Source organism: Typopeltis vanoorti, chromosome 2 (assembly GCF_054136105.1).
Source record: "Typopeltis vanoorti isolate ZY-2024b chromosome 2, IOZ_Tvanoo_1.0, whole genome shotgun sequence".
Taxonomy (NCBI): domain Eukaryota; kingdom Metazoa; phylum Arthropoda; class Arachnida; order Uropygi; family Thelyphonidae; genus Typopeltis; species Typopeltis vanoorti.
In genome coordinates, this window is record NC_143550.1 from 73,285,964 (window position 1) to 73,313,476 (window position 27,513).

The window sequence follows — 27,513 nt, forward strand, 5'->3', positions numbered from 1 at the left end:
GAATGCATTTCCCGGATACATGTGACCTAAGCTGCAATTTTTCGATTGCGACTTCCACAGGGTTAAAGAAGGTACCAATGTACTTATCCATAGTTGAAATACCGTACTTATTCGAATATAACTCGCACCACGCCTGATTTTACTTTTCGAAAAAAAAAAATTTAAAAAGCTTTGCATATACCTTGCATATGCACGTTGGAGTAACTGCTCTCGCAGTAATCAACACACCCTCCCCAATAGCAAAGGCAAGAAAAACGATTACTTTTATTATGTCAGTGAATAAGGTATGAGCAGTCTGTGTAATATATTTCTCAACAAATAGTGTAATTAGAGACAACTTGGATAAAAACGACACTAATGAAAAATATGAATAACTTTATATGTAAATTTAAAAAAAAAAATTTTTTTTTCACATATATCCATGATGAGTTTTCGTGCGATTAATTTTCCCAATGATTAAATTTTCAGTGATGAATTTTCTCCACAATGAACTGTCCACACACGGTTGCCCACACTTTCCTTAATGGCTGCAGTTCTTACAGAATCAATAATCAATCCTTCCTAAAATCTATGACCTTCCCTTCAGAAGTATTTTAGTAATGCTATCACCATTCTCCATGCCTGAAGCACACAGAAAATGGACATCAGAAAAAATAGCTAGAACTTATTAAAAAAAAAAAAAAAAAAAAAAAAAAAAAATTACACACACACACGCAACAGTTGCACAGCCTTCAAGCCTCACTTGATACTGTTATCCATTCCCTAATAATCAACTTCCTCTCTCAGTTCTTGATAGAATCTTCCATTCCTGCAAGATGTCCTATAAGGGAGACAAGAAGATCAGCCACCATCTGCACAGAACATAAAAAAAAAAAAAAAAAATCTGCAATCATGACTATGGTCAATGAGGTCTGACAGGCAATGTAGATACAATGCATAGAATCAATGGGAAAAAAAACATGTTCTATCATCAAGTTTAGAAGTGAAAGACTTTTTTTAGAATCTTCAACTGCTCTGAATAAACGTGGATGCATAAAACTATGGTAAACAGTAATCCTCTGAAATCCTGCATTACAACCAAGGCATCCAAAGCCAATGGTTGTCCTACTTGATTAGGGCTAGTGTTTTGTCCACATGTTTTACTTAGTTTAATGCTGTTTGTTTGTGTGTTAAGTTTATATTGTACTTGATGAAGTGTCTCTGCGAGTGAGACAAAATACTGGAAGAATTAAATAGTGTTTCCATTCCTTTCTCAGTGCTGTTTTACTCCATTAAGTTTTCAACATAAGTAGCAGTGCTAATCCTTTTTTGTACTACTTTCCCATGGCTGAGTGAATGTACTCATCCTTTTTTTTTTTTTTGCTTGGGAGTTAGTCATATGATTACAGTATAGTCTAAGAATATAATTTCTTCAATGAATCTAATGGCATTATCACTTTGATATTCTTAAAATGTCACTTGCTTTCATAATGCATTGCCTTCCCTTTATTCTAACTATATGTCATACTGTTGTAGCAACTAAACAATAAAGAGTAGTAGCAAATACAATAAGTATTGAAAAATAAAATTAGAATTGTAAATATAAAATCCAATGACAGCAAGTCAAGTATCATAAAAAGGAGCTAAAATTATATTCACACTTTTTAAGTATGAACATTTTAAATCACAAATTCCAGAAATGCAAAAGAGGAATTTACGATATGTATTAAAAAGAGAAACAAAAAAAGGAAAGAACTACAGATGAGCCATTGTGCATATCACAAGTATATATATATAGTTTCCATAAAAATTGTAAATTTTTACATCTTGTAAAATTTTAACATTTAGAAGTAAATGTTAAAATCTTGTGAATTTTACATTTACATTAAGAAAAAAAAAAAAAAATTGAAATAATTTATGCTTATATATCTAATTATTCAATTACCATATGTCTGTATCCTGAGATAGACTTTGCTTTCTGAAGGATGTGGAATGGAATAACCACAGAATTTTGTCTGTGGGCTGAAATTATATAATTAACAAATTTAATGAAACTGCATTTAGTTCATTCATGAATCTAGGAAAGACAAAAAGAAAAATTCAAGAATTAATAAAATTTTCATACTATAGTGCAACACACACACACACACACACACACACACACACACACACACACACACACAAAATGGAAGAATACTGTATCATTTAATTTTACATTTATATTTTATTAACCTCCCAACCGGCCAGGAGGACATCTATAGTCGTCCAGCTAAATCTGGATACGATGCATGCTATCTGTTGAAAGAACATGGATAAGAAGTGCAATTCGGACAGCATGTCCATTAGAAGTGTGATAATCTCACGCTGAAGAGAGCACTTAATCAGATTATCTCAGGCTCATAGCTGTGACTCAGTTACCTATAACAAGAAATGCAGTTCCTTGTTCTATGCTGGGTAACTGAATTTTAGTTATATTGGATAAACTAAAAATATAGAAATTATTTTTATTTTCTCTTTTTATTGTACAATACAATTTTAATGGCTGGACAAAATAAAGATCCTTGCATAATTTCTTCACTTAAATATTGTGTTACCTTCAAGAACCAATTTAATTTTTAATTTTTTTTTTGTGCTAATTTTTTCTAATCGCTTACTCCACAAAACATTTTCTTTGTTCTCGAAGAAATTAATTCACAACAATTATTTGAAATATTATTTAAAAAAACTGGCTGCCGACGTTCAAGATTATGTTATATTTTTGTTCAAAATCATAATTCGAAGAATACTTCACAGATTTCCTGAAGGACGTGCTTGAGCGACTTTGCTTTATAGAGAATAATGAAATTCTTTAATCATATCACTAAATTTTTTTTCTTTATATTGTAATCTACTGTTCTTTGCACTTACAGCTTCTTGGTTTCCCTCTATAACTGGTCATTACAAAATAAAATTAACGGTTACGATTTCAATTGATATGTATATATTTTCTACTAGTTCAGATATTATGCTCCAATTTTATAATAAGCAATACTTTTGCTTATATATATATATATATATATATATATATATATATATATTTAAATTGCAAAGTTTTGTATTAAAAATTTTCCACTACAAATGTTCGACAGAATCAACAATATTATTGTCATATTTCTTTTTCTTGTGTGGGAGAAAATGGTAAAATGTCACTCTTATAATTGTATCAGATGTTATAATGGCAAAAATAGTAAGAAAAAAAATCATTTGTACTTTCTTTTCAAAACACAAAGAGAGAACATTGTAAATTCACCCAATGAAAAAGAAAATACTCCATATTTTTCTTGTGTTATCTGATTTTTTTTTATTGTAGTACAAAGAAGAAATCACTGCACATAAGATGGTAGAATACAAGAGGGTAAAAATCTGTAGACTGATTACACTATAGCTGATAGAGAATTCATGCCGGAAATATTATTTATGTAAGAGTTCTAACATCAGCAGATATAATGACATTTTCTTCTAGTTTAGATACGTGGCATTGTTGAAGTAGCTAAACCTTTGCTACTATTTACACTAAAATGAATGGGCATGTTCCCCAAGTGATTTACGTTCATAACAGTTGTCGTGCGAACGATTTATAAAATAAATTCTCTGAAAATTGAATAAGTCTTCAATATAACCTTCCTGCCCTCCCCAAAAAATAAGATTATGTGAAGCATATGCTCCTTTTCTTTTAAAATAATTTATACTTTTTCGATAATAAAAATGAAACTGATCATTATAAATTAAGAACTTATTTCAGCATAAATACTGTATCAGCCTGTAAAAGAAATGTCTGTATTTGTTTTGCTGTTAGGATGTCTACTAATCAACAATTGAAAACGAAACACAACATTCTTAATGTATCTCGCACTATAGCTTGAGGCACTTTAGTGTCACTTCTAGCTAAGTGTTCTCAATTTTCTTCCTCAATAGCACTAAGAGTAATCTAAGCCTTTACCTTTTCCTCCAGCTAAGAGGATTACTACAAGCATTTCTAAGACGTATTATTACTTCAGAAATAGCAACCAGAAGCATAAGTAGAAGTAAAAATATTTAGATTATTTTAAGAAAAAGAAACTAAAATAATACTACTGAACTTTCTTTTGTGTGGTATGCATATAAACAATTTTATGTGGTGAAAATATAGCATAGTATTTCTAAAATTTCAAATCATTTCAGCAGACAGTAGAACAGCTGGTTTTAGATTGCAAAGAAATAGTACAGAATTAGAAGCTTCAGGGTACAACAATATTATTGTCTTATTTCTTTTGTCGAAACGGTAAAATGAAGTAATAGATTTTGAATACTGTCTGGAAACGTTTACGAACCTGTAGAAATTTAGAGTGGTTATGTAATTGAATTCCAGGAGAGGATAAGGATGGGGGGGGGGGGGGGTAAGCATTAGAAAATCTTCAAAATGAGCATAAATTTCGAATCATTCTGTATATGATATCCTTCATATTATATTTTAAACATATCTACGGTGGTTACGTACTGGATATTACAGTAATGTGCATCCTACAAAAAAAAAAAAAAGGCGAAGAATCCCTGCTAAAAATCGTTGGATATAAATTTTTGATACTAAAAAAATTCACAATTGGAAACCGAGTTATGCAATATAACATAAACGATGGTTGTTCATAAAACAAAACAAAAAAAAAATCATTTCTAAAACTGAAATGTGATGATCCATATAACGGTATTTTGCTAGGAAAGAAAGCAAAAGGTCATATTTATTTCAATAAATATTATTTAAAAATATGTGACATAATATGTTCAATGCAAACATAGAAAATTCACGAAAAAAGTTGTTTCTATATTGGAACAACCAGTGCAACTGTTCCGTTGCAGTGATTTGAAGAATAAATTTATAATACAGCAGAATAATACAGCAACTTTGCTACTACTAAATAGATTCATTGCAAAGGCTGATAGATGGTCATTTCACGATTGATTATTTTCGCACATGTGAAATTCGTTTCAATTTTTGGAAAAGAAACACAATAAATCATTTTAGAGGCAAAAAAAAAAGTCAAATATTTTAGGACAGTAAAGAAAATTCCAAGTAAAACAGTGTGTGTAAAGACAGGTGACACAAACTGTTAGTCAAGCACTAACAGTTAATCCACGAATGGCTCTAAAATAGCCGTAAAGGGATTAACAGTGGAGGGAGGTAATGGCAAGATAAAAGGTACAATGCCGATGAAGTTTTGATCCATGCAGAATGCTATGGTGGGCTGGATATTTCATCCACCTCAGCCAGTAGGAAGGTTAAAAGAGAAGTTTCAATTAAATGTGCATCCTATTTTTTCCCTTCCCAATATAGTAAAAAAAAAAAAAAAAAAAAAGGGGGGGGGGGGGAATGAAAGATCATCGAATTGTATTGCTTATATAAAAATGTTACTACGTATAAAAAAACTATCTGAAATATTTGCAATGAATTCCATGATCAACTTTGAAATTAAATGTTATAATATTTGAAAATTTTTTAAATACTTAATTGTACTATAAGTAATCACAGTACAATAAACTCTCGATTTAACGGACTATTAGGGGCTAAGGGCTGTCCGTAAAATCGCAAATTTTAGGAATAGTATTGAAAATAAAACACTTTCAGTAGTAGAGTATTAATATATTTTAATGAGAACATTTTAATGTAAAGATCCATTTTGCTGAGGATTGGGCTTGAAAAAAGCATCAAGTCTCAGATGCTTTCCATTTTTATACTGTTTCTTAATAATTAACAATCTAAATTCCAAAAATGTTCGTAATAAGCAATCACCTCTGGATCTGAAGATGTACCTATGAATGAGATGATGTCATCCATGTGTTCTCTAACCACCAATAGTTTTGGATAAGCTGGAACTGTTTCTTCTTCTTCTTCCTCGTTGTCAACCTCCTGATCAAATCATAGAATATCTTCAGCAATCTCTTCCTGACTAAGAATTTGGTAGCCTGGGTCACCCTCGTCGATGTTTAGCCATTGTTCAATGTCATTCTCACTGACATCACCAGTTTGCATCAAAGTTTCACAGAAATCAGAGGTTTCAAAACCTCAGAAATTATTTTGGTTCACTTCTGTTTAGTAACTTGGTCCAGCCATTAGCCAATGATGTAATCTTTATATCCTTCCAAGTGGCAGCAAAATTAAAGATGGTGGACTTGATGTTGCATGCACACAAATTTTGAAGTGTCCTGGCTCCTCTTGTATCTTCTTTGGGATCGTTTTCATTCTCGAAGACAACCATAACATCTTCAAGAAATTTCTTATACAATCTCTTGCAGGCAACAATGACTCCCTAGTCTATAGGCTGTATTATAGAAGCAGTGTTTGGAGGAAGAAAGATACATTTTATTCCATTCCTACTAACCAACTTCTCAGCAGTAAGATGGGCTGATACATTATCAAGAAGTAAAACAGCTTTTCCATCTTTGGGAGAGATTTTCAGGGCCTCATCTTGGTAGTTTTGCACTTCAGGTATGAAGTGAATGAAAAACTAGTCAGAAAAAATGTCACTTGTAAACCAGGCATTCCTTGAGCTGGAATAAATGACAGGCAACTGGTTCATAACATTCTTCAAAGCACGAGGCTTTCGTGCTCTTCCGACTACTATCGGCTTGATGCAATGCGTGCCATCAGCATTAGCACAAAGTAGGACTGAAATGAGCGCTTGTTTAATTTGCAGCCAGGCATGCTAATCTCGTGTTTGTTCGCAAGGGTATTTTTGGGAACACCACGACAGAACAGGTCAGTCTCATCTGCATTGTTAACTTGAGACAAAATAAGATCCTCAGATTCAACGACTTCACTCGTATTTCTGAAGGGCTCAACTTGTTCAATATCGGTGCTCACTGCTTCACCACGTTTGCCTGTTCATAATGCCATGGTGTTTACGAATGCACTAAAGCCACTCATCACTCACCTGGAACTGTATGCCCATGTGCTGTGCCAGTTTTTCAGCAGCTGACCTTAGATCAACACCACGAACAACAATGCTACTAGACCGCAGTTGAACAAACCACTTGTAAACTCCTAAATTCTTATACTTGGCCAACTTCACGTTTCTTATCCACCACAGTGAAACCACTTTTGGAGCTCTCAACGCTATAATTTAGCAAAAACTGAGTAAGAGTCTTTATTTTTGTGTATGTCTGAAACTGTTTGCTTTTTCACCCCATAAAGTTCACAAACATGAGCAACAAATGCACCACTTTCTGACTTACTTATTAGCTCAAGTTTCTGTGTTATAAAGTTTATTTGTTTTCTTTTAACCACAGACATATTAACTGATACAGTACTAATAACGATTAATAACGGTTTAATTAAAAATTACTCTAGCAACAGCCTAAACACCATGTGTTTTGCACTAACAATGCTACTGATACTATGCTAATGAACCAAAGCACATGCATGTGCACAAACTATTACAGAAACACAGGAAATATTACGAATATACACAAATGCATCCGAAAACGCAATTTATAAACACTGCCGATCACTTCCGATTAACCACTGTATTATTTTTTTTTATTATTATTTATTTCATTTACTGTATTTAGTTGTCAAATTATGTCCATTAAATCTGAAGTCCATTGAATCAGGGTCGGTTAAATCGAGATTTTACTGTAGTAGCATTTTTTATTTAAAGATAGTTTAGTGATGATATGTTTATTTGCAAGCAAATAGTTTAAAGACATGTCACATAATTTATTATCTGCAAACATAACTCCACATGAAGTTCCTAACAAATACTTTTTTTATCCTTTTAAAATGCAACGGCAATTTTGCATTCACTCAAGAACTGTTTTGGGTACAACTAGGTCCTGGTCTCTCCATCATGACAGAGAAATTCAAACTGATCTCTCAGGCCAAAAGAAGAGAGTCGTGAATCCCTTATATTATTTAGACTGGAGCAGCCAGAGTTATGACAGTGCGATGTAATATAAACATGAACACGTGTGATTGTACGTGATGCAGCTGATGGGCAGGCGTTACGATATACTAATATAAATTCTTTCCTTTTTTATTGATAAAAGTCAACCATCCTCATAGATAATGAAGCTGAAGGTTCAAATTTAACTACAGTACAGTCTGATAATGAATTTCGAAACATATATTATTATTTTCAGAATTTTTAATTTAGCGATGTAAACATACATCAATGGGATTCTGGGTTCACGCACGACCAATGTATATTTACATCAATAGGCCTCGAAGTGCTAATGTAAAATTTTTGCCTGATGGTCAAAGACACCTTCAGTACAGGATCATAGAACAGCAAATAGACAATTCTAAAAAGTGTCACTTTCTTAGCTAATATAAGATATTTAATAAGGTTTCACTACTAGTTTCATCGGAAATGCCAACTTCGTCAGGTGAATACGGTACCAGGGAATAAACATCTTAAAAATATATTGTACTTTAGACAAACACAGAGTTTAGAATAAGCAGTAGTCGTGCTTAAAACTGAGTCTAAGCATTAGTTCTGGCATGAAGCAATTTGCATATAAATGATATCACGAGTACGGCAAATCTGGATTACAGCGCTATGTGAACTGGGTAGGGTCGAGAGCTATTTCTTTGGATTCCAAGATACGTCTTTCTAATTCATCGGAGCATTTATGGATGTTTGAAGTTAAGTTTCAGTCTATTTGATGTTGTTGTCCTTCAACACTGGTATTGGCAGAGAAAAAAACATGGCTGGATAGGGCACTAGCATGGGTTCTGTTATAAGAAATGTCACGTTGCTGTTCTAGGAGGAGAGAGAGAGAGAGAGAGAGAGATGGACTTTTCTGTCTGGCCATAATAAGGTTTGCCACAACTGCAAATGATTTTGTATACTCCTGGGAACTGAAGAAGGTTGTGTTTTACTTTAGGTTGATTGAGGCAAGATCGGAGTTTTGCAAAGGTGGAGAAATATGTTTTAACATCGAATTTCTTCAGGATTTTCACCAGTTTAGGAGAAAGAGAACTTATATATGGTAAAGAGGCTGTGGGGTCTAAGTAATCTTCATCACTATGTTGATTAAGTACATTAAGACGATTATAGATACTTTTAGGAGAGTAACCATTATTTAAGAAAGTCCTTTTCAGGTAACTAAGTTCTTGTTGAAGTTCCTCTTCTTCTGACAACAAAGATCTCGCCCAATGAGCTATTGTGGAAATAATTCCTAATTTTTGAGAGGGGGGGGTTGTGGTGAGACGAAGCATGTAGGTATCTATTGGTGTGTGTGTGTGTGTGTGTGTGTGTGTGTGTGTTGGCTTTCTAAAAACAGAAATCTTGATAAATTTAGATAATCCTAAATTTTATAAATTTAAGATTAAACTAAATTTATTATACTCTAACTAAGTGGAAAAAACTTCCAACATCTTTCTCTAAACCCAGAGTAATTTAATAATAAGGTTAGACATCTTTTGGCAACTCATATAGGTACTTCTCCATTACTTCCACCTTAGTATCACCACCTCTAGGTCCGGCTCCTACTGACGAGACCTCAATAAAGGTTGAAACCGGTCTGGGTAGTGGCCCTTCCCTTAATGCATAGCATTATACATTTCCGCAAGGAAATATGATTTGCATTATGGGCAATACTAAGACAAGTGATGAGAGTATTAGTCCACCTTTACCATAAGTTACAAACTTTTTTGCTTACACTTGGATAAAGGATTAAACTAAATTTATTATAGTCTAACCTGTGGAAAAAAACTTCCAACATAGAAATCTTGAGACCATCAGTTGTTCTAGTAAGTTTTATATCTAGAAAAGCCAAAACACCATTAACTTCTGGTTCGGATGTGAAGTTTATATTTTGATGAAAATTGTTTAAATGATCCAGAAAGGTATGTAAGTTTTCTGGGCAGTGCTCAGAATTACCTAGGAATATCTGCCTATTGCTCCACTCTCTTCATCCACTTTATATAGCCTCCCGAAGATCCACAAAGAAAACACTCCTCTCAGACCACTAGTTGAAGGCATTGACTCCCCTACATACAATCTCTCGAAATATCTCGCTTCCTCCTTAAAACATCTCACAGGAAAATCCTTTTTTCATATATCAAGAACTCGACTGATTTTGTCTCAAAGATCAAGAACATCCAACTTAATGAAGCAAGCAGAATGGTCAGCTTTGACATAGTCTCACTATTCACCACCGTTCCAACCCAGGAATTCCTTAGTCTTTTAAAAAAAAAGTTATCTAAAAAGATTTTTGCCTTACTTGTTCATTGTGGGTTTCAGGCTACTTCTTATTTGAAGACAAGATCTACAAACAGAACAGTGGTTTGGCAATGGGTAGTCCTTTGTCTCCAGTGCTAGCCAATGTTTTTCTAGAAGATTTTGAGGAAAATGCTATTTCCTCAGCGACACTGAAACCCAAAATCTGGGTGCGTTACATGGACGACATTTTTCTAATTTGGGAGCATGGCCAAGAAAACTTACAAACCTTTCTGGATCATTTAAACAATTTTCATCAAAATATAAACTTCACATCCAAATCAGAAGATGGTGTTTTGGTTTTTCTAGATATAAAACTTACTAGAACAACTAATGGTCTTAAGATTTCTATGTTGGAAGTTTTTTCCAACTTGGTTAAACTATGATAAATTTAGTTTATTATATATTATTATATATAGTTGATTTTGAGGAAAAACCTATTTCCTCAGCGACACTGAGGAAACAACAACGCAATTTTCAAAGTACGGTTTATCACAATTGCACCAAAATCTGGTAGACACCGGGATACTTGAGGTTGTTATGTCTAGGTTTAGATCTGCCCAGTAAGGAGAGGAGTTTCTGTAGAGGCGTGAATAAAGTCTGTATGCTGTACTTCAGAAAAATCTTGGCCAATATGCAAGAGATGGAGCTGATGTGAGGTAGAAAAATTACACCTTTAACATTTGTTGTATCCTCATTACAGCAAGGGAGTGGATTAAACAGAAATTTGTTAACAGTTTTTTGGGAATAGCCATTCAGTTGAAAGGTAATCTGGAGGAAATTAAGTTCTTTCTTTAGTTCTTCTTTGTGACAGGAGGGAACAAGCTCGATGTCCAGGTTTCGAAATGATTAGAAACTTCTGTGGAAGATAGGGGACACTGAAAATGGTGTTTGTGTCAGAAAAGATTAGAGGTAAGTGTCTGTTCAAAAAGAAAAATCTGGTTATCTTGACTGTTATGCTGAGTGTTATCGAAATCCTCCACATAGCTAGCCTTTAAAGGAATGCAAAGAACCGACCAGGACTGCTGACCTAATTTCCAATCCCCACCTTTTCGTGGTACACCCTGTTGGGTATCTACCTGGATACTGAACGAACAGGGATGGGCTGGCAATTTGGGATTTAGCTGACCAAATTGTATTCTTATTGGTTTAAACCAAAATACAAAATGATGGTACAACATGAACAAAATTTCATGCCAGCTGGAGCATCGCCCAGTTAAACAAGGCCCCCCATTGTTTTCGCCAGGGAAACAGGGCGAACAGTGAAAAGTCAGCTACTGGAACAAATCTGAAAACACACCCCAACTCAACATCACCAGAGTTAAAGATCAGTACTATCAACATAAGAAGCCTGAATGGCAAAGAAATGGAGCTAGCTGAGAAATTAGATAAGTACCAGATCGACATAATAGGGGTGTCTGAAACAAAAAAGACAAAAACTGGTGAGATCTTTCCAAGCAATAAATACAAAATGTTATATTCAGGAAATGACAATCAAGGAAACAAGGAGTAGAAATAGTATTCAACATAAAATACGAGGCTAATCTTATTGAATGGCAGGCAGTCTCAAGCAGAGTGATGTGGGAAAATATGAGAATGGGGAACTGGACAATGAGACTTATTGGTCCCAAAGAAGGTTCTACTAAGGTAGAAATGGAGGAATTTTTTGAGGCTTTAGAAAAAGCAACTGACACAATGAAAAAGGAAAAGTTGATCCTTGTTAGGGGATCTAAATAGCAGAGCAGAAAATGATTGTCAGGCATACAAAATATTTTGGGAAAATTTGGAGAAAAGAGCAAAGCTAATAATAATGGCAAATATCTGTTGGATTTTTACTCAGGACATGGACTGATTATTACTAATGCCATGTTTACATAAAAATGTGCACAAAGAGGCAAGGAACAAGAAAAGTCTCACTGACTATGTTATTGTTGATAGTGATGTTTTCTCAATGGTCAGGACACCAGAGTGTACAGAGGAATTGAAATTAGAACTGATCACTATTTAGTCTTGAGCAGGATAAAATTGAATTTCATATTGAAAAGAATAACATGTAAGAAAGTTTTAAAGCGAATAAAAGTTGAACAGCTCTCTCTCTCAGATGTGACCTGTAGACTAAAAATACACAAAGATTATTTTTAAAAAAATGAAAGGGTCTGAGAACAGGAACAAAACCTTGGAGATTCAGTGGCAAGCCTTTAAGAAACCCTGATTGATTCAGCTAGAGAGGTATGTGGTGAAGTTGTCTGCAAGGATAGAAAAATAAGAACTCAATGGTGGACACAGGAAATTAAAGAAGCAGTGAAGGAAAAGAAGATAGCATATCAAAAGTTCCTGTCATTTTAAGTCAACTTGTGCTCTTAGAGAATACAGAGACAAATGTAAGAAAGCTGCATAAAACTAACTAAACAAAAGTCAAGTGAGGACTTTGACAAGTACATAAAAATCAATATCAAGAAGGTGGCAAGATATTCTGGAGGTTGTTGAAGAAGTTCAGAAATGGAGGAAAGAGTGCTGTAAAAGGAGTTAGAGATGATAACGGTGACATGAAAATGGGAGAAAAAGATATCCTCGAAGTATGGAGTAATTACTTCAAAAAATTGCTAAATGAAACAAGCAGTGATAGCACAGTGGCAAAAAAAAACTCAACAGGCATACAGTCAGGAATACATATCCATACCTGAAGTAGAGAAAGCCATCAAAGGCTTGAAATGTGGAAAGGCAGCAGGAGTAGATGATATTCAACCAGAAATGCTGAAGTATGGTGATATAAAAGTCTTACAGTGGCTGCACTGCATAGTTCAGAAGGCTTGGACAGAGGGACGAATTCCTGATGATTGGAGTAGAGCTCTCATAGTACCCATATATAAAAAGGGAAATGAAACTGAATGTGAGAATTACAGAAGTATCTCCCTATCGAGGTTCCTGGTAAGATTTATGCAAGTATACTTGAGAAACGGTTGAGAAGAATTGTGGAACAAAAGCTTGGTGAAGAACAAGCTGGATTCAGGAAATAGAGGCTGTCAAGATCAGATCTTCACTTTACGACAAATAATGGAGAAATCATGGGAATATAACAAACATCTGTATTTAAGTTTTGTCGATCTGGAAAAGGCATACAACAAGGTGCCGAGAGAGAAGCTATTCAATACACTACAGTTATATGGCGACAATGGGGCATTATATCAAGCAATACTTAGTCTTTATTTGAGTTGTAAGTCAGCAGTTAGAATTGAAGGAAGTACAGGAAGATGGTTTAATGTTATATCTGGTGTGAGACAATGATGTACATTATCCCCTCTGTTATTCATTATCTATATGGATCACATTATGAAGGAAAGTGGTATTAAACATGATATCAAAATTGGAGAGGTTAATGTCAGCTCATTGCTTTATGAGGACAATGTTATACTTCTAAGTAAATCTGCTACAAGTCTGCAAGATTCTCTGACTAAATTGAATAACTGTTGTAATAGATATGGTATAAAGGTCAGCAATAAAAAGACAAAGACAATGAAAATAGGAAGAATCGTTGAATATGTCAACTGTGTTGTGAACAGAGAACCTGTGGAACAAGTAAAACATTTCAGCTACTTAGGCACGATTTTCAGTGAAGATGGTAAATTAAATATAGAAATAGACAACAGAATCAACAAAGCTAGTATAGCAGGAAGTCAATTGAATAAATTCATATGGAATAAGAGAGAAATTAGTCAGAACAGTAAACTGTAAATTAGCTGTATACAAGACAGTGTTCAAACCAGTTTTAACTTATGGATCTGAGAGCTGGGTCAGAAGTAAAACACTTGACCAGAGACTAGAGACCGCAGATATGAGAGTGCTGAGAAGGATTACAGGCCTGAATAGATGGCATCAATGGCAATATTATATTAAAAACGAGGATATTAGGAAAGAACTTGACATTTTCAGCATCCAGGAATGTGTTAGCAGAGCTAATCTCAGGTGATATGGTCACTTAAACAGAATGGGCGAGGAAAGATTAGCAAAATAAGTGTTCTCTGCCAGGTTGGCAGCAAAACGACAGAGGAAGACCAAGATATAGGTGGATTGATACGGTACAAAGTACCTTAAACGATAGAAATATAAGATCTGATAAGGTTGGAGTCTTGACAAGTAACAGACTGATTTGGAGGAAAATTGTATATAGGAAGTTAGTAATGATGTAAATTTTTCATGCAGCACTATCATATCCTGTACACCCCTTGAGGGTGCATGGCAGGAATTTGATGATGATGAAGTATTGAATGTTATCAGGTTGGCATCATTCCATTGAAGAATGGTATAGATATCAGTATTTAGGTTGTAACAGATTTTAAAGCTTAGAATGTTCGAGCTGTAAGGCTGTTGTGTGCAAGAAATGTAGAGTGGTAAGACTGGAAAAATTATAGCTAAAGTTTTGGAGTGAGTGAGAGAAGGTCATTAATCTATATGAGCAAGAGTGTGAGTGATGTAACAGAGCTCTGAGGAATGCCTGAATTATTAGAGAAATCTGAAGACAGAGAGAGAGAAAATACATCCACTATTATATGCAGCAAACAATGTGAGAGCAAACTGGCAACCCAGTTACAAAGGGTAGATGGCAGACCATAAGATGATGTGCTGAGAAGCCCTAAATGCCTCAGAAATGTTAAGTGCAACAGCACAGGTTTCTTCAAGCCTTTTCATGGGACATGTCCACAAGTGAGCAATGTAGGCTGGGCATATAATCTTAGTGTGCTAGGTGGGTGCTGCACACCTGGAAAAATTTATGAAGAATTAAGCAGTGATTTTTTTTAAATAAATTTATTTATTTATTATTTATAAATTATATATTTTAATTTTAAATAAATAGTCATGAACTGTTACAAATATCAAGACATTCACAGTGTAACTGTAAATCACACAAGGTGAGCATTGCCATCGATGCACACATCATTAACTAGTCATACATGGAGAGAAAGAATAATATTATTCTTTCTGTGAAGTTTGCAATGAGGTATCCTTGACGCATTTTTAATGTCTAAATTGAGCAGAAATAATGTAACACTTGCACTGGAATTAAAGGTGGGCAGCATGCCAAAAGCGCAAGTAGCTTATTTCTACTACTCAGTAGATTATCTACAGCCAAGAAGTGAAATGTAGTTTGTTATTCCTAGTGGTTTCCTGTTAGATAACTATGCACTATATATTTAAAAAAAAAAAAGGGGGGATAGAGCTATTTGTTCTAATGACAATGCCCTTACTGCTCAACTCACTCACTTACATCACACCTTCTTAGCCAATGGCTATAATCTCTATAGGATAGAAAAAATACTAAATGCTCCCAGAAATCTACTCCATTACCTACCACACAAGACTATACCAAAACTGTTACCATCCCATTCATTCAAGGCACATCTGAAAATATATCTAGAGTGCTCAATAAATATCAACTATGCACTGTATTTAAACCTTATGTCAAATTGGCAACTCTCATCTGTTCACCTAAGGACAAACTCTCTTCTTTATCACATCCAGGAGTTTATGAAGTGCCCTGTTCTTGTGACCGGGATTACTATGGACAGACAGGAAGAACTGCTCATATCTGCATTGGTGGCAAGTCAGGTCTACCAGACCATACCTTGGATATCACTTCACGCAGGATCAACTGGAAGAAAATAAAAGTGCTACAAAGAAGTCATAAGTCAGAGAGAGAGAGAGATTGTTTTTGGAATCAACAGAAGCTTTAAAACATACTACAAACCCTCAACAAGTATGGCTGTATAAATTTACAAAAATTTGGGAGACAGTCACCTTAAGATCTACTTAATATTTGTTTTTCTCTCTTTTTCAAACATAGATGGTGCCAAATTAGGACTTCAGTTCCTTGTATTTTCCGTTACAATTTTTTTAAATTAATCCCACTGTTATACCAAACTGTTTTGTTTCACATACTGTGTGTGACAAACTGCTTTTGTGCTATGAAGACGCTGATATAATACCAATGAAACATCAGCAAATCAGTTAATAAATATTATTTTTTTATCATTCTGTGTTGTCATTAATACTGTAAAAATAAATAATATGAACACATAAGCCTTTCCACATGTTGACAAATTAGGCCATCCAAGGTCAATAATCAGTGGTACCATACTGAGATAGAAGCCCAAGGAGTCAACTGCAAGTGCTACCTGCAGTGGACAACCTACCACACCCATTGAACATGACCGTAGAGTGCTTTGATGGATAATATGCAAAAACTACCAGTCGTTGATTGACACACTGAATTGAGAGTTCTGGGTATTGACTGGAACACAAATCTGCACAAAAACATTCGGAACTAAGGTTCACAACATGGGTTTCAATGGTAGGACTGCAATATGCAAGCCCATATTATCCAAACCACCAACATGCAGTGTCATCTTTAGTGATGCAGAGAGCATGTACAGTAGGATATATTAACTTGGAAAGCTGTGTTATGGAGCGACGAATCATGCTACACCCTCTACCGAGTTGATGGATGAATGTGGTGGATGTCTTTTACGAGAGTGTGTAACCCCAATTATGAAATTCAGAGTTAGCAGCTTGAGGGTATAGTCCTGTTTTTCCTAGTTTGGCCTCAGACCTCTGCTTATAGTGCCGTGAACACTGAACTCCGCGAGGCGTCTGAAATTCAGCACAATGCAATGCTTCCTACTTTGTAGCATTTCTATGGAATTGACCACTGTTTCTTTCAACAAGACACTGCACCGTGTCATAAAGTTGCTGCTGTAACTGTGGTTTGTGAACATAAACGTCACCATGCTTAACTGGTCCCTTCAAAGATCTCAACCCTACTGAACCTCTGTAGGATGAACTAGAGCACCAGGTGAGGTCAAGGGACGTTCACCGCACAACAGTCCAAAACCTCATTACAGGCATACAGGAAGAATGGCCGAAAACGAAATTAATGAAATTAATTTCGTTTTGGGCATTTAATGAAATTAAATGGTTGCAACCCTCATCAAATCCAACAGATAACTGACTCCTTGTTCCAACAACCAAGGATTCTTCAACAGACGGCAGTTCCAATCCCATATATTTCTGGTATCACTGAACTTATTGGTAGAATTTTGAAGTCTCACCTCACTCTCATATATTTTCCTATCAACAAATTTCTCACCTCTTACCATCTACAAAAAACTGTCACCTCCATCTTTAGTTGGTGTTTACCAGATCCCTCACGAATGTAATTTGACATACTTGGGCAGAGAGGCCATTCTGTGTAAAAAAGAATTAATAAACATCAATATTACACTGAGTACATAAAACCTCTAAAATCTGATCTGGGATAGTATAGTCCTGACATTAAACCCAGTATCCTGAGAGATGAAGCTCATCTTCTCCATAGAAGCAATTTTAAATATGAATGCCTTTTCAAAGAAAGTTATGAAACCCTTTTACACTGGCCTAACCTGAACCAGAATGATCTCCTCTCTCTCCATCCCCAAACGTTTGTGAGATTCTCATCTTATGAAAATATCAAAAATAGTTTTAATATTTTTATTTTTAATATTAATTTCTAGCATTTCATAATCATCATCAAATTCCTGCCATGTACCTTCAAGGGGTATACAGGATATGATAGTACTACATGAAAAAAATCACATCATTACTAACTTCCTATCTACAATTTTTCTCCAAATAAGTCTGTTACTTGTCAAGACTCCAACATTATCAGATCTTATATTTCTATCGTCTAAGGCACTTTGTACAGTATCAATCCACCTATATCTTGGTCTTCCTCTAAGTTGTTTTGCTGCCAACCTGGCAGAGAAGACTTGTTTTGCTAATCTTTCTTCGCCCATTCTGTTTAAGTGACCATACCACCTGAGATTAGCTCTGCTAACGCATTCCTGGATGTTGACAATGTCAAGTTCTTTCCTAATATCCTCATTTTTAATATGATATTGCCATTGATGCCATCTGTTCAGGCCTCTAATCCTTCTCAGGACTCTCATATCTGTGGTCTCTAGTTTTTGGTCAAGTGTTTTACTTCTGACCCAGCTCCCAGATCCATAAGTTAAAACTGGTTTGAACAGTGTCTTGTATACAGCTAATTTAGTGTTCCGACTAATTTCTCTCTTATTCCATATGAAGTTATTCGATTGAATTCCTACCATACCAGCTTTGCTGATTCTGTTGTCTATTTCTATATTTAATTTACCATCTTCACTGAAAATCGTGCCTAAGTAGCTGAAATGTTTCACTTGTTCCACAGGTTCTCCATTCACAACACAGTTGACATTTTCAATGATTAGGCTATTTTCATCGTCTTTGTCTTTTTATTGCTGACCTTCATACCATATCTATTACAACAGCTATTCAATTTAGTTAGAGAATCTTGCAGTCTTGTAGCGGATTTATTTAGAAGTATAACATCATCCGCATAAAGCAAAGAGCTGACATTAACATCTCCAATTTTGATATCATGTTTAATACCACTTTCCTTCATAATGTGATCCATATAGATAATGAATAACAGAGGGGATAATGTGCATCATTGTCTCACACCAGATTTAACATTAAACCATCTTCCTGTACTTCCTTCAATTCTAATTGCTGACTTACAACTCAAATAAAAACTAAGTATTGCTTGATATAATGCCCCATTCACACCATATAACTGCAGCGTATTGAATAGCTTCTCTCTTAGCACCTTGTCTTATACCTTTTCCAAATCGACAAAACTTAAATACAGATATCTGTTATATTCCCATGCTTTCTCGACTATTTGTCGTAAAGTGAAGATCTGATCCTGACAGCCTCAATTTGGCCTGAATCCAGCTTGTTCTTCACCAAGCTTTTCTTCCACAATTCTTCTCAACCGTTTCTCAAGTATACTTGCATAGATCTTGCCAGGAAAACTCAGTAGGGAGATACCTCTGTAATTCTCACATTCAGTTTTATTTCCCTTTTTATATATGGGTACTATGAGAGCTCTACTCTAATCATCAGGAATTCGTCTATCTGTCCAGGCTTTCTGAACTATGCAGTGCAGCCACTGTAAGACTCTTATACCACCATACTTCAGCATTTATGGTCGAATATCATCTACTCCTGCTGCCTTTCCACATTTCAAGCCTTTGATGGCTTTCTCTACTTCAGGTATGGATATGTGTTCCTGACTGTATGCCTGTTGAGTGTTTTTTTACCACTGTGCTATCACTGCTTGTTTCATTAAGCAATTTTTTGAAGTAATTACTCCATACTTCGAGGATATCTTTTTCTCCCGTTTTCATGTCACCGTTATCATCTCTAACTCCTTTTACAGCACTCTTTCCTCCATTTCTGAGCTTCTTCAACAACCTCCAGAATATCTTGCCACCTTCTTGATATTTATTTTGTATGTACTTGTCAAAGTTCTCGCGTGACTTTTGTTTAGTTAGTTTTATGCAGCTTTCTTACATTTGTCTCTGTATTCTCTAAGAGCACAAGCTGACTAATTTGACAGAAACTTTTGATATGCTTTCTTCTTTTCCTTCACTGCCTCTTTAATTTCCTGTGTCCACCAGGGAGTTCTGATTTTTTTATCATTGTAGATAACCTCACCACATGCCTCTCTGGCAGAATCAATCAATGTTTTCTTCAGAGTTTGCCATTGAATCTCTAAGGTTTCATTCCTGTTCTAAAACTCTTTCATTTTTTCTTCAATAATCTTTGTGGATTTTAGTCTACAGTTCACATCTGAGAGCTGCTGAACTTTTATTCGCTTTAAAACTTTCTTACATGTTATTCTTTTCAATATGAAATTCAATTTTATTCTGGCCAAGACTAAATAGTGATCACTTTCAATTTCAAATCCTCTGTACACTCTGGTGTCCTGCACCAGGGAGAAAACATCACTATCAACAATAACATAGTCAATGAGACTTTTCTTATTCCTTGCCTCTTCTCTCCATGTGAATTTGTGCACATTTTTATGTTGGAACATGGTGTTAGTAATAACCAGTCCATGTCCTGAGCAGAAATCCAACAGATATTTGCCATTATTATTAACTTTGCTCTTTTCTCCAAATTTTTCCAAAATATTTTTGTATGTCTCACAATCATTTCCTACTCTGCTATTTAGATCCCCAACAAGGATCAACTTTTCCTTTTTCATTGTGTCAGTTGCTTTTTCTAAAGCCTCAAAAAATTCCTCCACTTCTACCTTAGTAGAACCTTCTGTGGGTCCATAGGCACAAATAAGTCTCATTGTCCAGTTCCCCATTTTTATATTTGCCCACATTACCGTACTTGAGACTGACTGCCATTCAAGAAGATTAGCTTCGTATTTTGTGTTGAATACTATGGGTACTCCTGTACTCCTTCATTTCCTTGATTGTCATTGCCTGAATATAACATTTTGTATTTATTGCTCAGAAAGATCTCACCAGTTTTTGTCTTTTTTGTTTCAGTCACGCCTATTATGTCGATCTGGTACTTATCTAATTCCTCAGCTAGCTCCATTTCTTTGCCATTCAGCCTTCTTATGTTGATAGTACTGATCTTTAATTCTGATGATGTTGAGGTAGGGTTTGTTTTCAGATTTGATCGAGTAGCTGACTTTTCGCTGTTCAACCTGGTTCTCTGGCGAAAACAATGAGGGGATTTTCATACCATGTCGTACCATCATTTTTTATTTTGGTTTAACCAATAAGCATACAATTTGGTAGGCTAAATCCCACATTGCCAGCCCATCCTCGTTCGTTCAGTATCCAAGTAGATATCCAACAGGGTGCACCAGAAGAAGGTGAGGATTGGACATTAGGTCAGAAACCCTGGTCGGTTCTCTGCATTCCTTTAAAGGCTATGTGGAGGTCTCCTCTCAGTTATACAGCTTTGACCCTTTAGCAGCATTTAGCAACTGTAATTGGCAATGGCAGCTTGAAATTGTGGGGATGCTGCAACTTTCAAAATATATATACATACTGTAAGTACAGTGTATACGTTTGGATAAAATATCAAAATTATGGTAAAAATTAAAAAAAAAAATTAAACATGAAACAATATTGTTTATTATCGATAAAATTATACAGTTTGATATAATTCAAAATTATTTAAAAATAAAATATAGTCTTCTTGTTTTGTTTCATGAAAAAATATTATTTATTATCGATAAAATTATACAGTTTGGTATAATTCAAAATTACTTAAAAATAAAATCCATTATCATAACCCCAATAATATTCTAAAATAAAAACTAACAAATGTTATGTCTTTAATTGTAATATCCAAATATTTAAAGATACAGAGTAAACACGATAAGCACTATGAACATGCTACTACTGGTACAAATTGCATATGAACAACAGTGGAACTGCACGATGGACAGTGCCGCATTATGCTAATAGCTCGCATCTCACTATGATGTGCATATGCTTGCGTGCATAGCAATATGACACTGTGGTAAACATAGTGTCATATTGCTATTGCTAGTGCTGCTAGCATCCTTTGCTCTCCAAGTGCTACAAGATGGATTTTTAATATTTTTATACAAAATAAGAGAATTGTATAGGATTGTTGATGATAAAATTAAATATTACAAGCAAATATAAATAAATTAATAAATATATTTATATATCGAGAAAAATTGGGGGTGCTGCAATTCCTCAGTGCCTATGCACGAGCTGACCCTGGTAATTGGTAAACTGATTGTTGTTTATACCTTCTATTTCTGTTCTTTGATTTGCTTGTTGTTTCTACACACTGATAATGTACTGGTATTTTCAGTACTTTCATTAAAGTTTATTACTGTCATCATCATCATGTCTTTTGTTGAAATGAGACAACAAAATCTTGGGCAAAGAGCACATCAATATAGAAAGGATTCAAGAGTTTGCAATTTTTAGCATGGAATGTCATATCTGACATTGCACATGTTCCATTCTTCTGATGAAAGCAATTGTGCAGAATGTAGAATCATACAGAATTACATATTATGGTATACATTTTGTACAGAAACATATCTAAAAGTATACTAAAAATCAATGAGAAAATAGGAATTAATAAAACTTCACATAATGTAACTTTTTAATAAAATGCAAGTGAGATCTAGCAAGCTTTATTTAAAAAACAAACTATGGTACTAACAGGTCCTCCTTAAAGCCACCTGCCCAAATTAGCTTTTATGCAAACTTTTCATATAAAGTGGCTAAGTCTTGTGCCTATATATTTGTGTATAAATGTTCTCCTTGATGGTTTGTCAGGTTATGAGGTTATGTTACCAGTTTCTGGAAGAGGGGGGAAAAAATCCTGCTATCTGCATATGAGACCAGCTAACTCACCATCAACTGAAAAGCTCTGATAAAAGATCGTTTCAGTTTTTCTTATGTCCTAGATGGAATTCAAACCTATGTCTTTCCAAACAAAAGGCTTCATCAAAACCAAATGAGCAACAAAGAATTTTACATTAAAAACAGTGACCAATAATATAGTAAGTAAGATATCCATCAGCCCTAATTTTGTATGTCTCCATCTTAAAATAGAAAGGAAAAGACTTCAAAAAAATCAAATTTTACGATTTACAAAATTACATAAATAATCTGAAGATAAAGCTATAGCTATTGTGTAAGTATTTTAAAAATTCTTACTTTTTCATTATTATATGGCGCAAAGAATTCCCCAAGGTGTGATCCTCATCATTCAAAACAAAAGTGAGACATGTTTCATCATCTTGGTCTTCTACTGGCAACTATAACAAATATGCAGGAAAAACTGTTTTCCTAAACATCTACTGTATATATTAGAATTAAATATTTGTAAATGTCAATTCCATAATATATCTTTAAGGAAAATTAATAAAAATTTACATGTATACTGAACTATAAATTAACAACTATCACAGAATTACATAAATTTACACTTTTTTTGAATAACTAATAAACAGCCGTTTATTAGTTATTCAAAGGAAGAAAACAAAGCAAACAAAGTTAGTCCTAGAAAGCATCCTGCAGAGAATTCAGAATAACATCCTAGATTAATGAATGTCTAAAAAAAAAGTGTCACACAAATTTTGGATAACTTGAGTGCCCTATGTTACAACTGAAAGGATGTTTTAGTGCCGAGGCTAATTCAAAAAACTGTTATCCTTTGGATTTGTAGTTTTAATATCAATAAGTCCCTCAGAGCTCATGCCAGTCCACTGTCTGATGTCTGCCAGCCAAGATTTTCTTCATCCTCCTTGTCCTCTTCTCCCATTTATCTTCTCTTTCATAATCAATTGAACTATCTTAAATTTTTCATTAAAAAGTAAGTGACCAAGATGTGCAGTTTTCCTTCTTTTTTATGGTATCTAAAAGTTCATGTGATTTCCCCATTTGTTCCAGTACTTCCTGACTGGATGTTTTTGCTGTCCATAGGATTTTTAACATTTGTCTGTATAACCACATCTCAAAGGCTTCAAGTTTTTTTATTGATGTTGTCTGCAAGGTCGAAGTTTCTGCACCATACAGCAGTACAAACCATGCATACTCTAAGCTCTAAATTTAAATTGCAGTTACACAGTGTTGATTTCATCAGGAGAAAATTTTTTCTTGTCATTTCAATTCTTTTATTCCCATTTTTGGATTGCATTTTTCATTTAACCAGCATCCAAGATATTTAAACTTTGTCACTCTATTTGTTTCCCATTTAAAGAAAGTGCTGAATTAAGAATTAGTTTCTTACTTATGACCATAAATTTAGTTTTAGTGATATTTATTTTTAATCCCACTTTTTCACTCTCATCATTCACTAGTCAATTCATCATTCCATTCCAGATTACGATCTTCATTATCGTAAATGTGCTCCATTTACGATAATGAAGATCCTGAATGCTGTCAGCCAGGAGAGATGTGTCATCAGCATATCGAATGTTACTGATGATTTCACCATTTACATTAATCTTCCTCTCTTCTTTTAAGATTTTTTGAAATATGGCTTCTGAGTATATGTTAAAAAGAAGAGGTGACAGCACACATCCTTGCCTTACTCCTTGTTTGATGTTAATGGAGTCTGTAATAATATCATCAACTTGAACAGATGCCTTTTGATTCCAATATAAGTTTTCAATAATCCTGATGTCTTTACTATTTAATCCAATTCTTTTTAACTGTCAAATTTTTTAATTTTTTAATATTATAGCATCATTTTTAATTTTTTTAATATTATAGTATACATTGTCTTTCCCTAAAAACCTGACAGTTATGTATCACCAATATAACTTTATCTACAAGAATTCCAATTCTTTTTAATAGTGCAATCATTTTGTATGTTGGACTTTGGAAATGCTTTTGCAAAGATGATGAAGCAAATGAATACTACTTTCTTGTTTCAGTCACTATATTTTTGGAATAAGATTTGAGAACAGAAAAGAGCCTCTCGCTCATTCCCAAACTGTTTCTAAAGCTGAAATGAAACACATTTTCTGTATATTCTTTTTTGAATTATTTTCAGAAACATTTTGAAAACATGACTCATTAGGCTGATCATTCTATAGTCATTACATTTTTTTTGCATTTGCTTTATTAGGTAGCAAGATGAAAGTTGACTGTAACCAGTCTTGAGGGATTATGCCTGTATTGTAGATTTTGATAAAATGAGGCAACCAAATTTGTTAAGATTTTGCTGTCTCACTATGCACAGCTTGGGAATAATGGTTAGCATAGGTCTCCCATGATGACTCTGTGGGGTTATCCACATAATAATAAACCTGCGATCTTAAATCAATTTTCCTGAGAGCATTCAGATACTGATTGCAAAACTTAATCATGTCTTAGTTCTCTCGCCCCCATCTCCCCTCCCAAAAAATAAATAAATAAATAAATAATTATCTTTTGGGCTTACTTTCAAATATTCAAATATCAGGACAAAATGTTTCTTTTCTCTTCGTGAGTAAACTATTAACCTCCAATCTTTACAATACTGATTTTTCAAAAGTTCGAAATTATTTTACTTCGAAAATGGGAATCGCATGGAGAAAACATGCATTATTGAATACGATGTCCACAACCACCAAAAGAATGTTCTAATATAGACAAAATATTACGATCGCGAAAGAACTCGAAGTTCTTTCGCGATCGTATTTATTATTAATTTGTTTCGAATACGAGATATCTAAAATGCGCAAAACCAACAAGAGATGCACGTGCTCGGAGAAAGAAGAATGTTTATTTCTATGGTAGGTAGGCGCTACAATATTATTATTGATTAACATCTGACGTCCATGGAGTCAGAATAGAAATACGATCGCGAAAGAACTCGAAGTTCTTTCGCGATCGTATTTATTATTAATTTGTTTCGAATACGAGATATCTAAAATGCGCAAAACCAACAAGAGATGCACGTGCTCGGAGAAAGAAGAATGTTTATTTCTATGGTAGGTAGGCGCTACAATATTATTATTGATTAACATCTGACGTCCATGGAGTCAGAATAGAAATACTTACAACTTCGAGATACCGTTTATTGCGTGATGACATAATTTAAACAAAAATCATTCAAAGGCTACAAAGCTTTCAAGCAAACAACCAAACACATTATCGCGATACACGCTTGAGAACACAAACATTGCCGAAAGCACACCCTATAATATCGATTACATCCCAGTTTAGACTTTTTATTATTATTATTATTATTTCCCTTTACGAAGAGGGAGTCTTGGCAGATTAAGGTTTTGCATAATTTGCCGAGTCCTATATATAGTATGTGTATACTGTACATAAACAAGCTATAAATAGTTCATGACCAAAACTACAGTTTTGTTTCTTTCACAACCGCAAAACCTATTGGGCGAAGCATTTGTACCTCCACTTTCTCACACTAAAGGCAACTTTGTATTATCACCTTAAGACAAGGCTGATGTCCTTGTACTGCTTTTATTCTTCTCTTCCAACTCCTCATAGATGAACATGGCGAATCACCTCCGGCTTGGTTACAACACTATATTGCATGCCTCCTATGACCTTCCGCTAGAAAGAAATCAGAAAAATCTTTAAAAATCTAGATACCCCCCTTTTCAGCCTGCCCACCAATTTCTGTATCCCACAAATCTTCAACCTGTTCTCATAAAGTTTATTCCATAGATCTGCTACTCCTGTAAGTTCTCTCCCCCCTCTTCCTCATCTTCGAGAGACCAAGGTGACCAGATCTGTATGCAGTAGTCAAGATCAGGTCTTATCAAGGTTCGAAAAATACGAATACACGTGCCTGCTTATCTCCACTCATAAAAGCATTCTTCTGTAACCAAGTAGTCCCATGAATTCCTTTAAGCACTTTTCCTATGTGCACTCTAAAATTTAACTCCCTATCCACTAACACTCCCAAATCTGTAGCTCAGTGAATTCCTTGGAGTACAGCTCCATAATATTTTCCCCCAAAATGCATAGCATTACATTTTGCCAGATTAATCTGACATCCGTTCTTCAAATCATCATGCAAAATGTTTACATAATCTATATTAAACTATTGTTCTATCCAATTATGCATCATCGCAAACAACTGAACAATTCTTCTCAGATCCTTTCCTATATCATTAAGGTATAAATTAAATAGTAGCTGCCCATTAACAAAGTCCTGTAGCATACCACTAGGAACAAACTTCTTCTGGTTTCTACTCCGCAGTAAATTACTCTTCAATATCTCTCCATCAGCCACTCTCTTATCCACCTCACCAAGCCTATATCCATCCCTATTTGTTGCAGTTTATCGATTACAATTACGTGTGGTAACCTATCAAAGGCTTTTATAAATTCCAGCAGTACCACTGTAAACCCATTGCCTTTATCCAACTCAGTTGTCACTGTATTTAAAAACGTAAGAAAGTTACAGAGGAACGACCTACCCATCACAAAATCATGTTGCCTCCCCCTATAAAGTATCTCATTTCTATCCATTTCTGTATTTTGCTCTTGACTAACTTCTCAAGTATTTTGAGAACAATTCCTGATATACTGACCAGTCGGTAATTTTCTACATCACTTTTGGAGCCTCTTTTATGCAATGAAAATATTTTTCCCTCTTTCCATCCCCAAGAGCCTTCACTTAGATTAAATAATGTGGTCAAAGGCACTAACAATTTCCTAGCACTTTTACGTAAAATTCGAGCTGGAATACCATCTAATCCCATAGCTATATTCACATAAAGATTCTCTGATATACTAAGCGCCTCCGTAGCACAACTGAAGTGCGCAACGTACCTTCGTTGCGCACTTCAATTGGAAAAGGCCTAAGTTCGAGTCTCGTCATGAGAGGAGGAATCTTTATATGGACTTTTTCAATCGAAGGTGAATTAGCCGATCTCATACGGAGGTAGCAGGGT

At 34.6% G+C, this 27,513-nt stretch overlaps 1 protein-coding gene across 2 annotated transcripts in view; it reads right to left on the reverse strand.

The window, feature by feature from the left end:
• Positions 1 to 25,807, reverse strand: part of Polr1D (RNA polymerases I and III subunit AC2 l(2)37Cg) — a 41,470-nt gene extending 15,663 nt beyond the window's left edge. The window contains exons 1-3 of one of the 2 annotated variants that reach the window (XM_090405917.1): positions 25,643 to 25,807; positions 22,808 to 22,908; positions 1,925 to 2,001 (exon numbers count right to left, since the gene is read on the reverse strand). In XM_090405917.1, the coding sequence (XP_090262043.1) occupies positions 1,925 to 2,001; positions 22,808 to 22,908; positions 25,643 to 25,675 (211 nt within the window). In that variant the 5' untranslated portion in view covers positions 25,676 to 25,807. Of the gene's footprint in view, positions 1 to 1,924; positions 2,002 to 22,807; positions 22,909 to 25,040; positions 25,253 to 25,642 lie in introns of those variants that run through there. The other variant, XM_090405926.1, reaches the window with a different exon arrangement.
• Positions 25,808 to 27,513: the final 1,706 nt, after the last annotated feature.